This window comes from Petaurus breviceps, unplaced genomic scaffold, assembly GCF_028583685.1.
Source record: "Petaurus breviceps papuanus isolate PSGF00001 unplaced genomic scaffold, PetGlider_PUasm1.0 225, whole genome shotgun sequence".
Taxonomy (NCBI): Eukaryota; Metazoa; Chordata; class Mammalia; order Diprotodontia; family Petauridae; genus Petaurus; species Petaurus breviceps.
The window spans coordinates 22,218,134-22,238,073 of record NW_027185889.1 but is presented as its reverse complement, the minus strand read 5'-3'; the positions used below and the strand labels follow the sequence as shown (position 1 = coordinate 22,238,073).

General features: G+C 38.2%; 1 protein-coding gene across 1 annotated transcript in view; it reads left to right on the top strand.

The window, feature by feature from the left end:
• The window catches only part of LOC138166730 (sodium-coupled monocarboxylate transporter 1-like), a 40,133-nt gene that overhangs the window by 14,416 nt on the left and 5,777 nt on the right, over positions 1–19,940 (top strand). The window contains 6 exon segments of the mRNA XM_069095227.1: positions 6,512–6,641; positions 9,598–9,686; positions 12,292–12,404; positions 16,738–16,805; positions 17,535–17,621; positions 18,905–19,116. Coding sequence (XP_068951328.1) covers positions 6,512–6,641; positions 9,598–9,686; positions 12,292–12,404; positions 16,738–16,805; positions 17,535–17,621; positions 18,905–19,116 — 699 coding nt within the window.

The following is a 19,940-nucleotide window of genomic DNA, read 5'->3' as shown; positions in this document are numbered from 1 at the left end:
TTGGTTTTTACAAAATACTTTTTTATAGAATAATTTTTATTTAATCCTTTTAATATAATATATATTTTATAGGATATATTTATATGTTTTATATAATGATTTAAACTAATAATATTGATGAGGGACAGACAATAGGGTCTAGTGGTTAGTGAAAATTGTTTAGGTCTTGCTTCTGACATATACCAGCTGTAAGACAACTTCTGACATATAATGGGAAAATCATTTAGACTCTCAAGTCCTTAGGCAACTCTTTGTCTAAGGAAGGCAAATACACAAACTTGGAATTTATCTTGTAGGCAAAGGGCAAGGAAGGCATTGGTGATTTTAGAGCTAGGGAGTGACTTGATCAAAGCAATGTATGAGGAAGCTTATTCTCTGTGGATGTACAGAATGGAATTTTCAAGGAGGATTGCCTCAGGGAGAGAGATAAGTTAGTATTATAGGCCTTTACTGTAGTATAGACTTGAAAGATGGTGGTAGACAGGGACTAGTCAGGAAGAAATGTTGAATCAAGTAAACAACCATTTATTAAACTATGTCAAGTCAAGAAACATTCATTAAATCCTTACTATGCACCAGGCACTGTGATGTGCACTATAGATACAAGGAAAGAAACCAAACAGTACCTGCCTTTAGGGAACCAACATTCGATTAGTCAAGCAATGTGCATGGTTTTAAAGATATTAAAAAACATATGTACACACACATACACATATACATGAAGCATTTACAGAGATTTATATTGCTGTAGAGTGTAAGTTTGTTGAGGGCAGGGGCTGTCTCTTTTTATTCATTTTATCCCTAGCTCTTAGCACAATGTCTGGGACATAGCAGTAGGCACTGTTTATTGGATTGAATATACTAGGTGACTGGGAGGAAGAGGTTACTAGGAAATGGGAATGGATCAGGAAAAGTCAGAGGTTAGGACGGAATGTATCTCAGGCATGGGGGATGAACTGCATAAAGGGAGAGATGGGAGATGGAAAGATGTTTGATTGAACCAAAGCAGGGCATAGTGCTGGGCATACAAAGAAAGGCAAAAGACAGCTCTTGCCCTCAAGAAGCTGCCTTCTCATGGGGAAACTGAAAAGCAAAAGTTCTGAGCAACTGGGTGGGAAATGAAGAGATGACTAGCCTAGAACAGGAGGCACAGAGCATATGAGAAAGGGTGTTTGAGGCATAAGGCATAAGAATACTGGAAAGGTTAGGGGGGACAGGTTATGAAGAGCATTGAATGCCAAACAGGATTTTTTTTTTATTTTGAGGTTATTGAGGGAGTGGCATGGTTAGACCTGTGCCTTAGTTAGACAGTTGAGTGGATGCTGGAATCAGGGGAGATTTGGGGTGGAGATATCAACCAGAAGTCTATTGCAGTAGTCCAGGTAGAAGATAATGAGGGCCTACGCCATTGAGCTGTGAGTTCCTTGAGGACAGATGTTGTCTTATGCCTTTCTTTGTATTCCTGGCACTCCGAACCATATCTAGAACATAGCAGGCACTTAATAAATGTTTATTAATTCTGACTCAGGGTAGTGGCAGTGTCAGAAGAGAGAAGGGGGAATAGTTTAGGGATGTTGTAGAGGCAGAATTGATAGGACTTGACAACAGATTGGATCTGGGGGGTGAGAGAGAATAAGGAGTGAAGGATAACACCTCAGTTATGAGCCTGGGTGACTGGGAGGATAGTGGTATGATGATGATGATGATGATGATGATGATTTTGCTTTTTGGAGGGCAATTGGGATTAAGTGATTTGTCCAAAGTCACATGGCTAATTTTTGTGTTAAGTGTCTGAGGTCAGATTTGAACTCAGGTCCTCCTGACTCCAGGGCTGGTGCTCTATTCACTGCGCCACCTAGCCGCCCTGGATAGTGGTATTGTTAAATAGTGACAGGGAAGTTAGGAAGTGAGGAGAGTTTGTGGGGAAAGATTAAGTTCAGTTTTGGACATGTTGCATGTATGATGTGCACCCGACGTTTAGCTCAAGACTCCAATAGACAGTTGGAGATGTGAGCATGGAGGTCAGGAAAGAGGGCTGGATAAGTAGATCTGAAAGTTATCAACAGAGAGATGATAAATGAGTCCATGGGAGTTGATCAGATCACCAGGGAGAAAGTATATTGGAGAAGACAAGAGGACCTGAGACAAAACTTTCAAGGACAATCACCGTTAGTGAACATACCCAATGTCCAATGTCCAAGTGGTCAATGAGTTAGATAGATAACGGGGTTAGATAGAATTGGAGTTATGGGTCAAAATACATAAAAATAAGACTTTTGCAAGGATGGGCACTATCAGATGGAGGGAACAGGAAAGGCTTTGTGTAGAAAGTGTCTTGAACAGAGTTTTTGAAGGAAACAAGGGATTCTAAAAAGTGAAGTGAGTACACATGCTAGACATGAGGACAACTAGGGCAAAAGTTCAGAGGCAGGAGTTAAACTGTTGTGTCTGAGGAACAATCAGAATACCAGTTTAGCTAGATGCTCATGTGTGGAAAGAGGAGTGATACGCAACAGTGTTTGAAAGATAGATGAGGTCTAGGCTATGAAGGGATTCAAAACCCAAACAAAGGGGATTGTATTGAAATTGAAAGTGATAAGGAACCACTAGAGCCTGCTGAGTAGAGGAATCACTTTGGCAGCTGTGTGGAGGACAGACTGGATAGGGGAAAGACTCAAGGAAGGGAGACCAACAAGGAGGCTAATGTAATTAATAGTTCCAGGTGAGACCCAATGAGGGGTTGAGCCAGGATGGTAGCTGGGTGAGTAGAAGAAAAGGAATGAATAGGAGAGATGTTGCAGAGGCAGAAATAATTTGGAGAATACAGGGGTGAGATCAAGAATGTCCAATGCTCCATAGCAATCAAGAAAAATAAGCACTGAAGAAATACCATTGAAGTTGGTAATGGGGACAGAAAAGACCTCCAAGATTTTAATTCTAGTAGTTAGCAGGAACTAGATTTCAGGGGACTGACACTGCACTGAACCACTGAACAGAGTCCATGGGAATTAGAGCTGCTCTATGAGCACAAGAAAGATTTTTAAGATAGAGATACAGAGAATTTCCATTTAATCTACAGTGAATATATGAAATTAGATTGGTAAGTTATGAGAAGACTGTTAGAAATATGATCCTCCTAGATATAAGGTCCCTTTAGGCTGTTTATACATCCATAAGCTCATTGTTATGAATATTCTCTACAGCAGTTCAGATCAGAGGCCATCAATGTCCTCTGATCTTGTCTACATCCTCCAACAAATCCTTCAAAGAGAGGCCACCCAATGTGTTGGAGGCCTTACTATAGGTCTTTTAACATTTCCATGGGTAGAAAACTTGAAAGTAATTTGGCAGAAACTAGGGACAGACCAATATCTCACACTATGTAATAAGATAAGTTCAAAATGGGTACATGATTTAGACTGAAAGGGAAATAAGGAAATTAGTGGAGCATGGAAAGAATTATTTGTCAAATCTATGAAACAGACAAGAGTTCATGACAAAGAAGATGTAAAAAGGTTCACAGGAAGTAAAGTCTATGATTTTAATTGCATAAAATTAAAACATTTTTCACAAACAAAATCACACACCTAAAGTTAGAAGGAAAGCATGAAATTGGGGGAAAAAATCTTTGCAGCAAGTTTCTCTGATAAAGGTCTCATTCTAAAATAGGAAAGTGAGACAAATTTATAAGAACAAATGACATTCTCCAATTGACAAATGGTCAAAGGATATCAGTAGGCAGTTTTCAGGAAAGAAATTAAAGATGTCAATAGCGGGGGCAGCTAGGTGGCGCAGTGAATAGAGCATAGAGCACCGGCCCTGGAGTCAGGAGGAACTGGGTTCAGATTTGATCTCAGACACTTAACACAAAAATTAGCCATGTGACCTTGGGCAAGTCACTTAACCCCAATTGCCCTCCAAAAAGCAAAAAAAGATGTCAATAGCCATATGAAACAATGTTCTAAATCACTAATAATTAGAGAAATGCAAATTAAAGCAACCTCGTATTCATTAGATTGTCTAAGATGACAACAAAATGAAAATGACAAATAGAGCACTGGCCTTGGAGTCAGGAGGACCTTAGTTCAAATCCGGACTCAGACACTTAACACTTACTAGCCGTGTGACCTTGGGCAAGTCACAACCCCAATTGCCCTCCAAAAAGGAAAATGACAAATGCTGGAGGGGATATAGGAAAAATAGATATATTAATACACTGTTGTTAGAACTTTGAACTAGTCCAATCACTCTGGAGAACAATTTGGAACTATGGTTTAGTTATATAAACCAAAGGGCTATAAAACTGTGCATTTCCTTTGTCTCAGCCATGTCATTAATAGGTCTGTATCCCAAAGAGATCAAAGAAAAAGGGAAAGAGGGGGGGCTATGTGGCACAGTGAATAGAGCATAGGCCCTGGAGTCAGGAGGACCCGAGTTCAAATTCGGCCTCAGACACTTAACACTTACTAGACATGTGACCTTGGGCAAGTCACTTAACCCCAATTGCCCAGCCTTCCCCCCTCCAAAAAGGCAAAAAAAAAAAAAAAGAAAGAAAGAAAAAGGAAAAGAACTCATATGTACAAAAATATTTATAGCAGCTATTTTAGTAGTGGCAGAAATTGGAAACTAAGGGGATACCTATCAATTAGGGACTGACTGGCTGAGCAAATTATGATATATTAATGTGATGGCATTGATGAGGGATGGCTCCCTCTAGGTTCAGCAGGAACTCTGATCTTATTTAAGACCAGAAAACCTGCAATAGCATCTGGAAAGAATTCAAGGTCACAGGCTTAATTGGAGTAAGAGTTGTAGAAGATAAAGGTTAGAGCTGACTGAGAGGAGCTTGTGACTTTAATGCATAGATAGTTTAGATGAGATTTGGGCCACACTGGAGGAGACATGAAGAGATTAAGTAAGAACAAAGGAGTCACAAGTTGTTATCTAGGCAGAGTGCAGATAGAGGAAGGGGCAGAGTTTGAGGCTGGGAAAGGGATTTTACAGACAAATTGCTATTACAATTTTACAATACAAATTGCAGTTACAATTGTACAAACTGGTTTTACAAATTGCTTTTACAAATTGATTTAGACCCCAGGTACCCCATCAGAATGATATTATGCCATGAGATGATGAAGGGGATGACTTCAGAAATATCTGGAAAGAATTATCTAAATTAATGCAAAGTGAAATGAGCAGAATCGGGAGAACAATTTATATGGTACAAGCGATATTATAAAGATAATCAATTTGAAAGACTTGGTAGTGACTCACTATAATTCCAAAGGACTCAGATTTTCTTTTCTTTTCAGTGCCATGTTGTAGAATAGGCATTTGAAAAAGTGGAGAATTCTAGAGGAGGGCATCCATAATGGTGAAGGGACCTCAAGTTCATGTTATTTGGGAGGGTTGAGTAAAGAAATTAGGGATATTTAGCTTAGATTAGGGAAAACTGGCCCGGTGGTTTGGTAAGAGGAGAGATGCTGTCTTTAAGTATTTGCAAGTCTGTCACTTAGAATAGGCATTAGATTTATTTTTGTCCCTAGAGGGCAAAATTAACAGCAAATCATAGAAGTTACAAAGAGGCACAGTTAAAAAATTTCCTGATAGTCAGAACTATCCCAAAGACTAGGTGAATGTTTGTTGCCTATATTGTAGTGGGCATTCCTCTTCAGGTAGGGTTTGTAGTAAATGGCCACTGAGAACCTTTCCAAATTTCTGGTGTTCCATGATTTGCATCTATACTGTATCATCAGAACATTACTATTGTTTAAAAGATGGGGGGTTTTTTTGTGACAAGAAATGAATAATTTAGGATTATTCAAAGAACTACACTGTTTCTCAAGTACAATCTAGCTTGCTCTTTTGGGAGAGGAGTGCATTCTCTGGAGTCAGAGAACCTGGGTTCAAATGTGAGCAATGTTCTAGTAGCTTGACCTCCAGCAAATCACTATGACTTCTTTTGTTTTTGTGTCCTAGTTACCTTTTTTTCAATTAACAAGCATTTATAGTCTGTCCCACCCACTCTTCCCCCATTAAAAAGAAAGAAGTATCCTTTGTAACAGATAAGCATAAACAAGTAAAATAAATTTCCCCCTTGGCCATATCCAAAAATGTATACATAATCTTGCATGTTGAATCCCTTGTCTTTCTGGAGGAAGGTAGCATTCTTCAATTATCTGTCATCTGGAAATATGGTCATGGTTCTGCTCACTCCACTCTGCCTCAGTTCATACAAGTCTTCTCAGAGTTCTCTGAAATTATCGCTTTGTCTTTAGGTTTAGAGAACAAAGCACATTCCTGTTTGATTTCCTTCATTAGTTGCTGTTGTAAAGAGAAATGGCTACATTAGAGTAAAGCAAACATTTTTTGGCCAACTAAAAGATAATATTTATTTACCTAATAAAGTATGGAAACAAAATGATGATGCCTGTTTTTCCCCCCAGGTGATGTTTCCTAAAAAGCCTTAGCACATTGATGATGGCATTTTATTTATTGTTTGTTTGTGTAGGTCCCTTTATATAAATCTTATAGGATGCTGGGGAATTCTTGCCTGTACAACATTGTGTGGTCTTGTCCTTTATTCAAGATACCATGACTGTGATCCTTGGACATCAAAGAAAATATCAGCACCAGACCAGGTTCAGTACTGCAGCTACTTTATGAATGTGTTAGTCATAGATTATGAAATAATATTGTTGGTTTTGATTGTTTTTACTTGGTCAGTGAACATAGACACACCAGAAACTCTTTAAAAGACTGGGCAAATTTGTATATTAGGATGTACATTTGTATGTATATGTATAAGTGAATGATGAATCCTAGACATAAAATTAAAAAGTGGAAAGCATTAAGAGAAATTGATATACTTAATAGAAATATTTCTGTTTGAATAACAGCTGTAATAGGTTGCATTCAACTGTGAATTTTTTTTTTTAAAGCAATTGGGGTTAAGTAACTTGCTCAAGGTTACACGGCCAGTTATTTCTGGGTGTGGCGCTGAGTATCTGAGTATCTGGATTTGATCCAGGTCATCCCTGGACACTGGAGCTGGTGCTCTTACTCGCTGAGCCACCTGGCCGCCCCTAAGCAATTGGGGTTAAGTAACTTGCTCAAGGTGTCTGAGCCGGGATTCGATCTCCAGGTCTTCTCAACACTGGAGCCGGTGCTCTTACTCGCTGTGCTACCTGGCTGCCCCTCAACTGTGAATTTTAAAGGACAGTTTAAATATAAATGTAAAAACCAACGGGAAAACAACAGGAAAAAACACTAGGTTAGAAATCTTGCAGTGCTAAAACAACAGAGTGTCTTTTTCCTGCACACAGTCTAATGCCCAAATAGTTTAATAATCATTGATGAAACTAGTTGTGTTTTCCAAATTCTGCCTTTGAATCAAATGCCCCAGGTTTAAGAATGTGTTGCACATTCTCATAAAATAAACTCTGGAAAATTCAGTGTATAGCACTTTTGAAGATTCTAAGGCATATTTTCGAATAGAAATTTTTAAAAAATTTGTTATTTTCTTCTGTTTTTACATCATTTTCATTTCTGAATCAATCTCTCCTACTCTCCTGTCCATCCAATCTCTTGTAACAAAAGAATATTTTTTAAAAGAAAAAAAAATCCCAAAACACAACAAAACAAAAAATCAAACAGTTCAACAAATCCAAACATTTCGACTATATCTGACAACTGCCAAATGTGGCATATTCTATGCCAGCAGTCCCCTATTTCTGTACCTGAAGGGAGGTACATTTAAAAAAATGTTTTTTGGGGGAGATCAAGGCTGGTCATTCTTAAAATGAAAAGGATGTCAATTCTAATTAATTATTTGATCATTTAGTACCTTCAATGAAATATCTCTGGCTTTGAAACTCTAGGTTGGTCTAGTAATAGCAAAATTCTTACATTATTGGATTTTGGAATAGCTTATTGTGAGAAAAATGGCTGGTATTTGGCATATTTTCACTATCTGTTTACCTGACAGTGATACTTCATTTACCTTGTAGACTAAGTTGTTATTAATAAGAAAATGGAAGTAAGAGCCCTTATTTAGAGAGGACTTTATGATTTACAAAGAACTTTCATCATACCCTGTGAGGCAGGTACTAAAAATATTATTGTAACCATTTTATAGATGACTAAACAGATAATCACTTCTGTAAAGTGGGGCTTAATCATCCTAACTACCACCAATACTGAGAGAAAATAAGTGATTTGCCGATGGTACCACAGCAAGTGTCACAGCCCTGATTTGAACTCATTTCTCCTGAATTCCAGTTCCATGTTTTTTCTTCTATAACTATTTATTAGAGAACCATTATTATGAAAAGAATTTTATGAAAAAAATAATTTTATGAAAAAAGTAGATCTAATATGCAAAGGATTTAAACTTCATTATAATATTAAAGATGATTCAGTGTTTAATGAATCTTGTATTTAGAATTCTTTTTAAAGTAGAATGTTAAAAAAGACTTGGAAAAATTGTTTGGTTGTCATGCCTGTAGAAGCTGCATCTTTTTCTGATGAAAAGAATTTATAAACTTTGGAGAAACCATCTTTGATATATTTTTAAATTTGTTAATGTTTTAAATGAACAATATTTGTCAATATTGTTAAAATTATCAAAATGTATAGATAATGTTTCTTCACACTCAATTGCATTGAGGTTGACCTTGATAAGAAAGGTGCCTGTGGTCCACTGGGTTATGGTTGTAGAAATCACCTTTAGAAGGTTATTCATAAATTAGAAGATCAGGCAATAACCAAGATTTGTCTGAATGATGAGAAAAACACTTTAGGGAAGGCTGTTTCATCTTCTTCTTCAATAATCTGTGTCAACAAAGGGTTATCATATCACATTGCCCTGGAGATAAACAAATTGTAGTACTAGAATATAATAGAATATTAATTTCTGTAAGAAATGATAATCATGATGAATAGAGAGAAATAGGGGAAAAACTTAAATATTCTTGTACAAAGTGAAATAAACAGGGCCAGAAAAATGATATACTCAATGACTATAATAATTTAAGTTGAAAAATTAACAACCACAAAACATTAAAAACTGAATATTATAAAATTACAAATAGGCTTGACCATAAAGAAGAGATATGAGAAGATACTGTTCCTCCCCACCCCCCAACATATTTCTTTCTGGAGGTCAGAGGTTAATAGTGTGGAATTTGCAAATAAAGTAATTTTGTTTTGATATCTTTGAAAGATATTTGATATCCTTCACTCAATTTTTCTCCCTTTTCTTCCTTTTTCTTTTTTCCAAAAATTCCTTTATACAAAGGATGGTAGTAGCTCTTGTTGAGGTGGGGAGGGGGGGGAGGAAGAGGGACTCTGAATAAAATCTTGGTGATATAAAAACAAAAGAAACCAGTACAGTCTATTTAAAAGCAAAAGAGAAATATTTACTTTTTAAAATGGCAAAGTTTTGTTACTGAGTTAGTTATCCTAAAATTCATCCATTTGAAATTCTCTGTCATTCTCTGACAATGTTGGATAAATGAGAAATGGATTTCCTTCAACGGTGTTATAGATTTGTTTCTACAATATGGAGCAACATCAGTAACCTTTGGACTCTTTCAGCTCATGCCCTATTTAGCATTGGACATTTTGCAAGATTTTCCAGGACTCCCAGGACTCTTTGTGGCGTGTATATATAGTGCAACACTGAGGTATGAACTTTATGTAATTAATGAAATGAGATTTTCGGAGTGCTTTATAAAGACCTTCATATTTCATGAGTTGAAGTTGAACTCCAGCAACAAGAGTTATAAACTTGCAACTTAGGCGTGTATTATATTTAATATTTCCAGGAACTGTGATTTCATCATTGGATATTTCAATAGCTTCACAGGCATCAATATAGTCTCTATATCTTTATAGAAGGTCTTCGTCAGTTGTTAACAGCCAAGTTGTTACATACAACCATCTCCTCAAGGTCATATGTTTGATCAACTTCTCTGGACTTATCTTGACTGATTATCAGGCAATAGACTTTTGTTGAGACCACACTGGAAGCCTTTCCAGCTTGATAATTTCTCCGAGGGCTAATGTTTTGCTCTTAGAATCCTAGAGAGCTCATTGTCACCTCAATATTACAAGGGACCCAAGTGTTCTTTCATTACCTGTATTAACCATATCAGAGAGAGAGGCTATATTATACCCCATCTCCACCCCCAAGATGTTAGCTATTCAAGGGGATGTTTAATGTTAATGAAACTCATTATCATATAGTGTGTTTCCATATTCACAGTGAAGTTTCAATGATAATAATTCAATGTCAACAGTTTTCCCTTTTCCCTAAAGATTACACTATTTGTTGAAAATAGATGCCTGACATTTGTCTTAAATACATGTATAGGGCAGCAGCAAGGAACAGTAGATAGAATGCAGAAGTCAGAAAGATCTCAGTCCAAATTCTGCCTTTGGTGCTTCCTAGCTTTGTGATCCAATGGACACTGTTTAACATCGCTGGCTTTTGGTCACTGCTATAATAACAGATATTCTCCACCTTTCTTGTGTGTCCTGGAGTCTATTTTGGCAATCTGGTGAAGAATATGGACTCCTTCTTAGAATAATGCTTTTGAAGGCATAAAATAAAATACACAGGGTTACAAGAAAACCAATTAATTATATTGAAAGACACTTATAAAGGTGGCTAGGTGACGCAGTGAGTAAAGCACCAGCCTCGGAGTCAGGAGGACCCGAGTTCGGTTCTGGCCTCAGACACTTAACACCCACACAAAAAAACTAGCCATGTAATCTTGGGCAAGTTACTTAACCCCAATTGCCCTCCAAAAGGCAAAAAAAAAAAGACACTTATAAAAATGTTTTTAAAAACAGGATGACAAGTACTAGGTTAAGAATTTCTATAGAATCTTAAAGTTTAAGATAACATTGGGTTGTGATCTCCACTGGTGGATGGAGATCCTGCAATCATGAAATCCCAGGTTGCTGATATATTAGCATAATGACCGAGTTACAAAATAGGTAAAGACATGCAGAGTGTAGAGAATCTATTTCCTTGTTGAATTTATGTGTGTTGCATATGTATACTGAATTATATGTATTTGCTTTTCCAAGGATCCCATGTCTTATGCTCAAACCATCTTATTTTTTGTATGAATGATGTCTCTTGAGAACTTGGGTTCTTAATATGGTTTCTCTCCAGGGAATAAGATTTATTAATATTTTCAGCATTTAGGGTATGGTGGCATAGAGGATAGAGAGTTGGCTATGGAGTAAAGATGATCTGGACTTACCTCCCACCCAGGAATCATATTGACTCTTTGGCCATGGACAAGTTACTGATCTTCTTTGTTCCTTAATGAATTCACTAAGGTGACAAGTTAAGAAACAGTTGTTGATTTGCATTGGCAGAGGGAGTTTCCATACTGGGAGGGACCCACTGCAATGTTCTTCCCACTTCTACCCACTGTACCCACCAAAAGAAATTTGTAGTTTATTTTCACATGACTACCTTTAATGATTCTTTTAGAACTGTGAATTGGTGCATAATGAGTACTTAGTAATTACATAATTGTCATGCATTCATTCATTATCAATATGTAATTCAGTTCAAGTGAAAACTCTGGTTAAAGGTTTTTAATCATAATGAATACCATAATCATACTTCCTTTCCTTTTCTACAGAGGAGTGACTGAAAAGTTAGAAATATTAAAGAAAAATCTTGTTGTCTTCAAGCATTTTTATTCTATCTTTCTGAATAATGGAAAGTAGTCTGTTATATTGGGAAAAGCATAGGATTTGGAGTCAGAGGTACTGGTTCAAAAAATCTTCATCATGCCACTTATTACCTGTGTGACATTGGACAAGTTATTTCCAACCTTTGGACCATAGTTCTCTTATATACAAAACAAAGGTATTGGACTAGGGTCTGTTTTTCATTTTGTTTTTGTATTCCCAGTGCCTAGTCTGGCTCATAGTAGAAACTTATAGAATATTTGTTGGATTCAGTTGAATTGAATTTGACAATGTACCACACTGGAAAGAGCACTGGGTCTGGGTTCAACTACCTGTAAGATCTTAAGTGAGTCATCTAACTTCCTGAGCCTCAGTTTCTACTTCTATAAAATGGGTTGGTTACATTACATGGCTTCTGAGGTCCCTTCCAGCTCTAGGATCTGAGATCCTAGAAATAGAATTAAATACTGAGGGTCAGTACCAATTTAAAAAAATTCTTTCCAGTTTCTGTCTTCACAATGTTTACTAAATGCAACAAGTTTTTAAAAAAGGGTTTTCCCTTGTCTTCTCTAGCACCGTGTCTGCTAGTGTCAATGCCTTAGCTGCAGTAACAATCTCCGACCTCATCAAACCTCACTTCCCATCACTCTCGGAAAAGATTTTGTCTCGACTTTGTAAAGTGACAAGTAAGTGTCCTTGGAATGGCTTCCCTTTTCCATGTTACATCAAAGAGCAGGATATTTGCATTGTTGAATGCTTTCTGTCCCTGGAGATCTGACCCAGTCTGGGGTGGGGGGGAATGTTTTTGCATTAACATAAGATCCTAGATTTAGATTTAGGCCAATTTTAGTTGCCATTTAGTTCATTCTGTATCTGAACTGGTTTCCCTGCTCCATCATACTCATCAAGTGATTATCTTGGAGACATCTGGAGGGGAGAAGGAAGAATGGAAGGAAGGAAGGAAAGAAGTCAAGAAGAAAGGGAGGGAAAGAGGAAGAAAGGGAGGGAGAGAAGGAGGGAAGAAAGGAAGAGCAAGAAGGGTAAAAGGATAGAGAGGTGGAGGAAAGGAAGAAAAGAAAAGAAGAGGGAGGGAATATAGGAAGGAAGGAAGGGAAGGGCAAGAAGGGAAAAAAGGAGGGAGGGAAGGAAGGGAAGGAAAAAAGAAGAAAGGGAAGGAGGAAAGGAAGGAAGAAAGAAGGGAAGGGCAAGAAGCGGAAAAGGAAGGGAAGGAAGGAAGGGATGAAGGAGAGAGAAAAGGAAGGAAGAGAGGGAGGGAATGATGGAAGGAAAGAGGAAAGGAAGAGGGGAAGAAGGAAGGAGGAGTGAGAGAAAGAAGAAATAGGAGAGAAGAAGGAAACCAGCATTTATTATTTTATTATGTGTGTGACATGGACAGCTAGATGGTACAGTGGATAGAGTGCTGGGTCTTTAGTCAGGAAGACTGTAATGTAATGGCAAAAAGAAAGCAACTTCCCAGGTTCAAAATACCAGCATAGGTGCTCTCTATTTTATTCAGTAACAAACCCAGAACAGAGAAGATCGAAACATGACATCATTCCAAATGCAGCATTTACTAAGTGTGATTAAATAATCTCCAAGTACTACCCCACCCCAGGACCTTCCAATCATTCAATCAATTACAAAGTCTCTGTTCTAAATACTTCTCCACCCCTAGGCTATACCTTAATTAAGTCCACCACAAAGCCCCTCTTCTCAAATGGAGATTAGTTTCCAAACATAAGTAAAATACATTCATTTGCTCAACCATAGAACACAAAAAGGTCAAAAGTTCCCCACCCCTGGATCACAATTGAATCTACCCCAGAGTTACATCAAGTTTAAACACAGCACTTAATACCCAAATGGAGGTCTTTTCTTCATCTTGACACGAGGCAAGTTCTCAGCAATCTTAGTTCCTGGGGAGACAAGGCTTAGCAAGGCCATAAGATACATTGCCAGTCCCTTCATGAATTTATCCTCTGTCTGTAGAACAGTCCTAGAACCCCTGAACACATTAGCAAAGCCCTCTCCCAGGATTTCTGTAAACATACAACAAGAAAATCCTTCTTCAGGGCTTCTGAACCAACAGAAAGGTTCCCAGACCCCTGCAACAACAGCACTGTCCTTCACCAGTGGACAGTATTCATTCTGTCTGCCGGACAGTCTCCAGACCCCTGCAACAACAGCACTGTCCCTCACCAGTGGACAGTATTCACTCTCTGTCTGCAGGACAGTCTCAGGCCTTCTTAACCAAATGCCAGGTTCCAGGACTTCTTCAACAGGACAGTCTTTCACCAGTGGACAAATCTGGCAAAATAACATCAAAACAGACAGACAAAGTACCAGCAAAACAGCCATGTCTCCTCAGTCCTTGGCAGCTCAGGGGGCAGGTCTCAAAGGTCCAGGGCAATTCAAAGCGGCCACCAGCAATTCTGCTTCCAAGAAGCTCTTCTGCCTCTCTCTTGTCTCTCCAAATCTACATCACCAGCTCCTCCCACTTCAGGACTTTCTTTTCACATCAACAAGCCCATCCCACAGGTGGGATTAACAAACTCTGGGTTTTAATACAATCAATTTGAAAACCAAGCCAATACAGGGGAATCTTTAATTGCCATTACTATCACAAAGACTCATCTTTCTGAGTTCAAATATGACCTCAGACATGTACTAGCTGTGTGACCCTGGGCAAGTCACTTCACCTTGTTTGCCTCAGTTTCCTCATCTGCAAAATGAACTGGAGAAGGAAATGGTAAACCACTCCAGTATCTTTGTCAAGAATGGGATCATGAAGAATCAGACATGACTGAAAACAACTGGACAACAGCAACAGCCTGTGCACAGTTACATCCTAATGCAACCCATCCCACATTCAGATTAATTCTAATAATTAAAGAGTTCTCCTGCCCTTTAGTCGAGGCTGATTTTTCCTCTTTGCAACTCTCAGCTGCTCCTGGTTTTGCCCTTTCGAGACAAAAATCCCTCTTCCAAGCAACAGACCCTTAAATACTTGAATAGAACTATTAGTCCTTTCCTGAGTCTTCTCTTCTCTAGGCTAAATGACATTAGATTCTGAAGCTTCCCAATTGCATGTGTTATTTTGCTTGATCTTCACCATGACCATGTGTTAGGTGCTATTATCATTCCCATTTTCATAGAGGAGGAAACAAAGAGGTTGAGTAACTTGCAAAGAACCACACATCTAGTAAGTACTAGAGGGAAGATTTGAACTTGGGTTTTCTTGACTCCAGACCCTATTATTCACTTTTTAGTTTATCTATTCACTCTTCAGTCTATCAGATGTTATTCACTATACAGTCTACCTAAATATCCTTCGTTATCTGTTCCAACTGCCTGATTTTACAGATGGAGAAACTGAAGTTCAGAGAGGTTAAGGAAATTGCACACAGTCCCATAGTAAGTAGCAGAGACAAGATTCAAACTCATATCTTCTGAGTTCATATACAATGGGGCAGAGACCGGAAGTAGAAACATCAGTCCAGGACAGGCAAGAGGCAATGAGGCCTGAACTAGGTTAGTTGGGGCTGTGTAAGTGGAGAGAAGGGGATGGATGTGAGGGATATTGTAGAGGTTTAATCAACAGACCTCAGGTGTGAATTGAATTTGGAATATTAGTAGTGTGACTATATAGAAAAAAGCAAAGCTAACTGAGGTTTTAAATCTGGATGATGCATGAGGATGGTGGTTTCTTCCACAGAAATAAGGAACTTGATGAGGGGAATTACTTAGAATTCCACAATGATGTAATTTTTATCATCTATCAAATGAGGAAGAACCTAGCCAAGAGCTGCCAAGAGCTAGGGAAGAAAATGTCTTACTTTTGAAGAAGTGGCATGGAGTAAAGGATAGCTGAATGCCTAGAACATAGTAGGCACTTAATATACACCTGCTAGTCTGACTCTAAAGTAGCAATCACAACACCTGTTTTGCCAGCCTCAACCAATCATTCAACAGACATTTATTAAGTACCTACTATGTGCCAAGCATTGTTCTTGGTTATGGTAATATAAACATGGAAGTGAGACATTTCTGACCCCCAAGGAGCTTACAGTCTGCTAGGGTGACACTGATTGCATCACCTTGTGAAATAGCTTCCTAATTGTTCTCTAGGCCTCAAGTAGAGGATCCAAACAGCAATGTATACTTGGGGTCTCTTCTTCCTCTCCCTTTACTATTGAAATAGCTTTCTGGTTGGTCTACTTGCCTCTAGGCTCTCCCCACCCCTGTCCATATTTCACACAACTGCCCAAGTGATTTTCCTGAAGTCTAGGTATGATCACATCAACCCCCTACTCAATAATCTCCACAGTCTCCTTGCTATTCTAGTATATATGAATAGTATATCTATTCAAATATAAACTCTCTGGCTTAGCATTTCAAACTCTTCATAACTGTATCTATTTCTATCTTTATGATCATCTTACACATCATTCCTGGTAATGCCCCCTATGTCATCTATCCATTCTGATTTACTTGCTGTTACTCGGATGTGGTGGTTCTTCATGCTTGGAATGTTCTTCCTCCTCTCCTCTGTCTCATGGAATACATGGTTTCCTTCAAGTCTCAGTTTCAGCATCTTCTGTAAGAGGACTTTCCTAGTTCACTTAGCTACTGGTGTCCTCTTCTCTGAAGTTACCTCTATGGACATGTTGTCTCCTCTATTGAATATAAGATTCTTAAGGCCAGAGAATATTTTTGTCCTTTGTATCCCTAGCACCTAACAGAATATATGACACATACTAAACCCTTAATAAATCTTATTTATTATTGATTGATTTTGACTAATCCCCAAGTACAACCCAGGGGTCTTATTCATCAATTTTGCATATACTTGTTAGAAAAAACATCACATTTTTTCACTTTTTACCTACTTTGATCTACAGGGTAATCCTTCAGGGCAGTACAATTCTCTAGAGTTTTGAAACCTTTGATGAACATATTTCATTGAGAATATTAATTATCTTCATCAAAATGATTTTGACTTTATGTCTGCTCCACCAGGTATGCTGTATGGCGTCCTGTGCATTGGGATGGCAGCTTTGGCATCACTTATGGGAGCTTTGTTACAGGTAACAGTTTTGTAGAACAGTCAGAGATCATCTTGATTATATATCACATACTCTAGGTTTTTTTGGGGGGGGTTTTGTTGGAATGGCCTTCACTGATTTCTGCCATGCTATTGCTCAAGATACTGTCCTAGAGATCTCTTCCCTTTCTTAGTCAAACTCCTAGAAAAAGCTGTTTATGCTAGCTATCTCTGCCTCCTCTCTTTGATTTCTCAACTCTGTGTAGTCTGGCTTCTGTGCTCATTACTTGACCAAAGTCACTTTCCAAAGTTGCCAATGATATGTTTGTCAATTGATAAGGATGAGGTGTTTTTTTTCTCAGTTATCATCTTTCTTGACCTCTCTGCTGCATTTGGTACTGCTGACCATACTCTCTTCTGTAGATTTTTGACATACTGGTCTCTTATATATCCCCTCCAACCCATCTGACCATTCCTTTTCAGTTTCCTTTGTTGGTTCAACATCCAGATCCTACATCCTAACTGAGTATATTTCTCAAGGCCCTGTCCAGTGTCTTCTCTACATCCCTTTGACAAGTTTTCAAACTTAGATTTTCTCTCTAGCTCAGTCATAGTACTCCATCAAAGCCCTTTTCCATTTTAGAAAAGCCAACAGACATTGTCATTCTGTGCCTGATCTTTGATATGTTCTTTCCAACCCAAATTAGAAAGCTGGCTATTTCTTGAAAATGTGCCTCTCACAGCTAATACATGATGTTTATTCTCCTCATAGGTGGTGCTCAGTATCTTTGGTATCATTGGTGGGCCCCTTTTGGGTGTGTTTTCTTTGGGCATCTTGGTCCCCTTTGCCAACTCAATGGTAAGTATAAAATAGGAATATGAGTACTGTGTCTTTCCCTAAAGTGCAGCAGAAATGAGTGATTTTTTCCAAAGGTAAAAGCATAACCTCTAACTCTTTTCCCAAAAGCTCTAGCCCTACTGCCTTTTTATTCCTCAAGTTCTAAAGTGAGCTAGAGATTTCTGTTTGAATGAGATAGTTATATAGCTTTCTGTGAGGAAATCTGCTCTTTGGGGACCCTGAAAAGTTGAGTGACATGTCTTTGATCATACAGATGCTAGGTAACTGTGAGGATTTTAGCACCTCTGAATCTTGTGTTCTTTGCACTATAACACACCTAAGTGTAAAACTCTATAATTATGCTGCATATACTTGTGTGTGTGTGTGTGTGTGTGTGTGTGTGTGTGTGTGTGTGTGTGTAAATCTCAGTACATATACCAATGGCTACACAGGGAGCTGTAGCCCAGACAGTGAGAAGTAACAGCAACAGTGAGACAATTTTGATTCATAGCGGGGCTTCATGACCAGACCACAAGTATTTGTCTGGTGCTTGTCCAAGCTTAGAGAACAACTGGGGCTGGTGTGAAACCATTCTGGGATTTTGTGCTATGGTCAAGATCATCCAGAAGGTGAATGCAAAGGATGTCGTTATGCCAAGCTCAGGGCACAGCTTGCTTCCTGGACCTTAGCTCTGGAAAATAGGGTATCTCCTAATAGTATCCTGATGCTACATTGATAGAGATAAGGGATTTGTAAGGAGAAGCTAGTTAGGGAGAGGAGGTGATGTATCAGTTTTTGAACATAGTGGATAGAGTTTTGAACCAAATTTCACAGAATCACAGTCATAGAATTTCAGAGTTGGAAGCAACCTCACAGGTAATTTACTAGACCCAATCATGCCTGAAAACAAACCCCCTTGGCATCATTTCCAGTAAATGAAAAGCCTTTGCTTTTAGACCTCTAGTGAGGGCAAACCCACTACCTCCCCAGGCAGGTCGTTCCATTTCTGGATAGCTCATTTGGGAAGAAATTGACCTCAATATCCCACCCATTTATTTTTCTTTCCAAAAGGGGTAGGAGATAGGGAGTAGGAAAAAAAAAGAAATTTATGTGATAGTTTTATTTCACATCTGAAAGGAATAGCAAGTTGTGCATAGTAGATTTTCTCTTTCATGTGAAATCATCTTTTCTTATTGTACTATGTTATGGAAATGCTTGTTTTATTCCATAAAGTTGAAATAAAACAAATTTTAAAAAGAAAAAGAAATTATTGTTTTACTCTCAAAAGCACTTCTATTTTGCAGGGGGCATTTGTAGGTCTCACTACAGGATTTGTCATTTCCCTTTGGGTTGGAATTGGAGCTCAGCTTTATCCTCCTCTTCCAGAGAAAAATTTACCATTGAGCCTTATTACAGACGGTTGTAACATCACCAGCTTCCACCACCAGAGGGACTGGAACTCAACTACAGGAACACCATTTTCTCCAAATGCTTTTCAAGTTCATCATGCTGAAAGGTATTGAAATAAATTTTATGTCACTTAAAAAAAGAAACAGACAACTAACTGGGAAACAGGTAGAACACAGAAGATGCCTTAAGGTTATCATCACTTTGCCTTGGGGATCACTGATATACACTTTGGATTGATGATGCTTTGTTTTACTTGACTATGAATATTTATTATAAGGGTTTTGTTTTTGTTTTTTAATAGGAGGAGGAGACAGGAGACACTGTGGTGTCATCAATATGTGAACACCCTGCAAAAATGCAAATCTTAACCCATCAGTACTTCCCAAACTGTTTGACCTTCATACATGTCTTCCCATAAGTCCTGCTTACATCTGAGGAATGGACATTTTTTAGCTTATGTTTTTAAATTTTGAATTGTTTAATAATTTGAATTGATTTTCTCTCCTTTCTACCCTGCCCACTGAAAAAAGAAAAATAATAATAAAAACTCTTGCAATACACACACACACACACACACACACACACACACACAGACACACACACACGAAGGAGGGATGGAGGAAAGGAAAGAGAGAAAGAGAGACAGAGAGACAGGGAGAGTGAGTTAGGTCTGCCTGACTCCAAGTCCAACATTCTACCCACTAGGCTATGCTACCTTTGACAAATGGTGTCATTATAATTAAAAATAATTCCATCTTCTACAAGAAGCCTTTTCTGATCCTCTTAATATTGCTGCCTTCCCTTTAAGATTATCTCCAATCTGTTCTGGCTGAATATTTTTTCATACACAGATGATTGCATGCTGACTCCCTCATTAGAATGTGATCTCCTTCAAAGCATGGACTGTTGTTTTTGTTTGTTTGTTTGTGT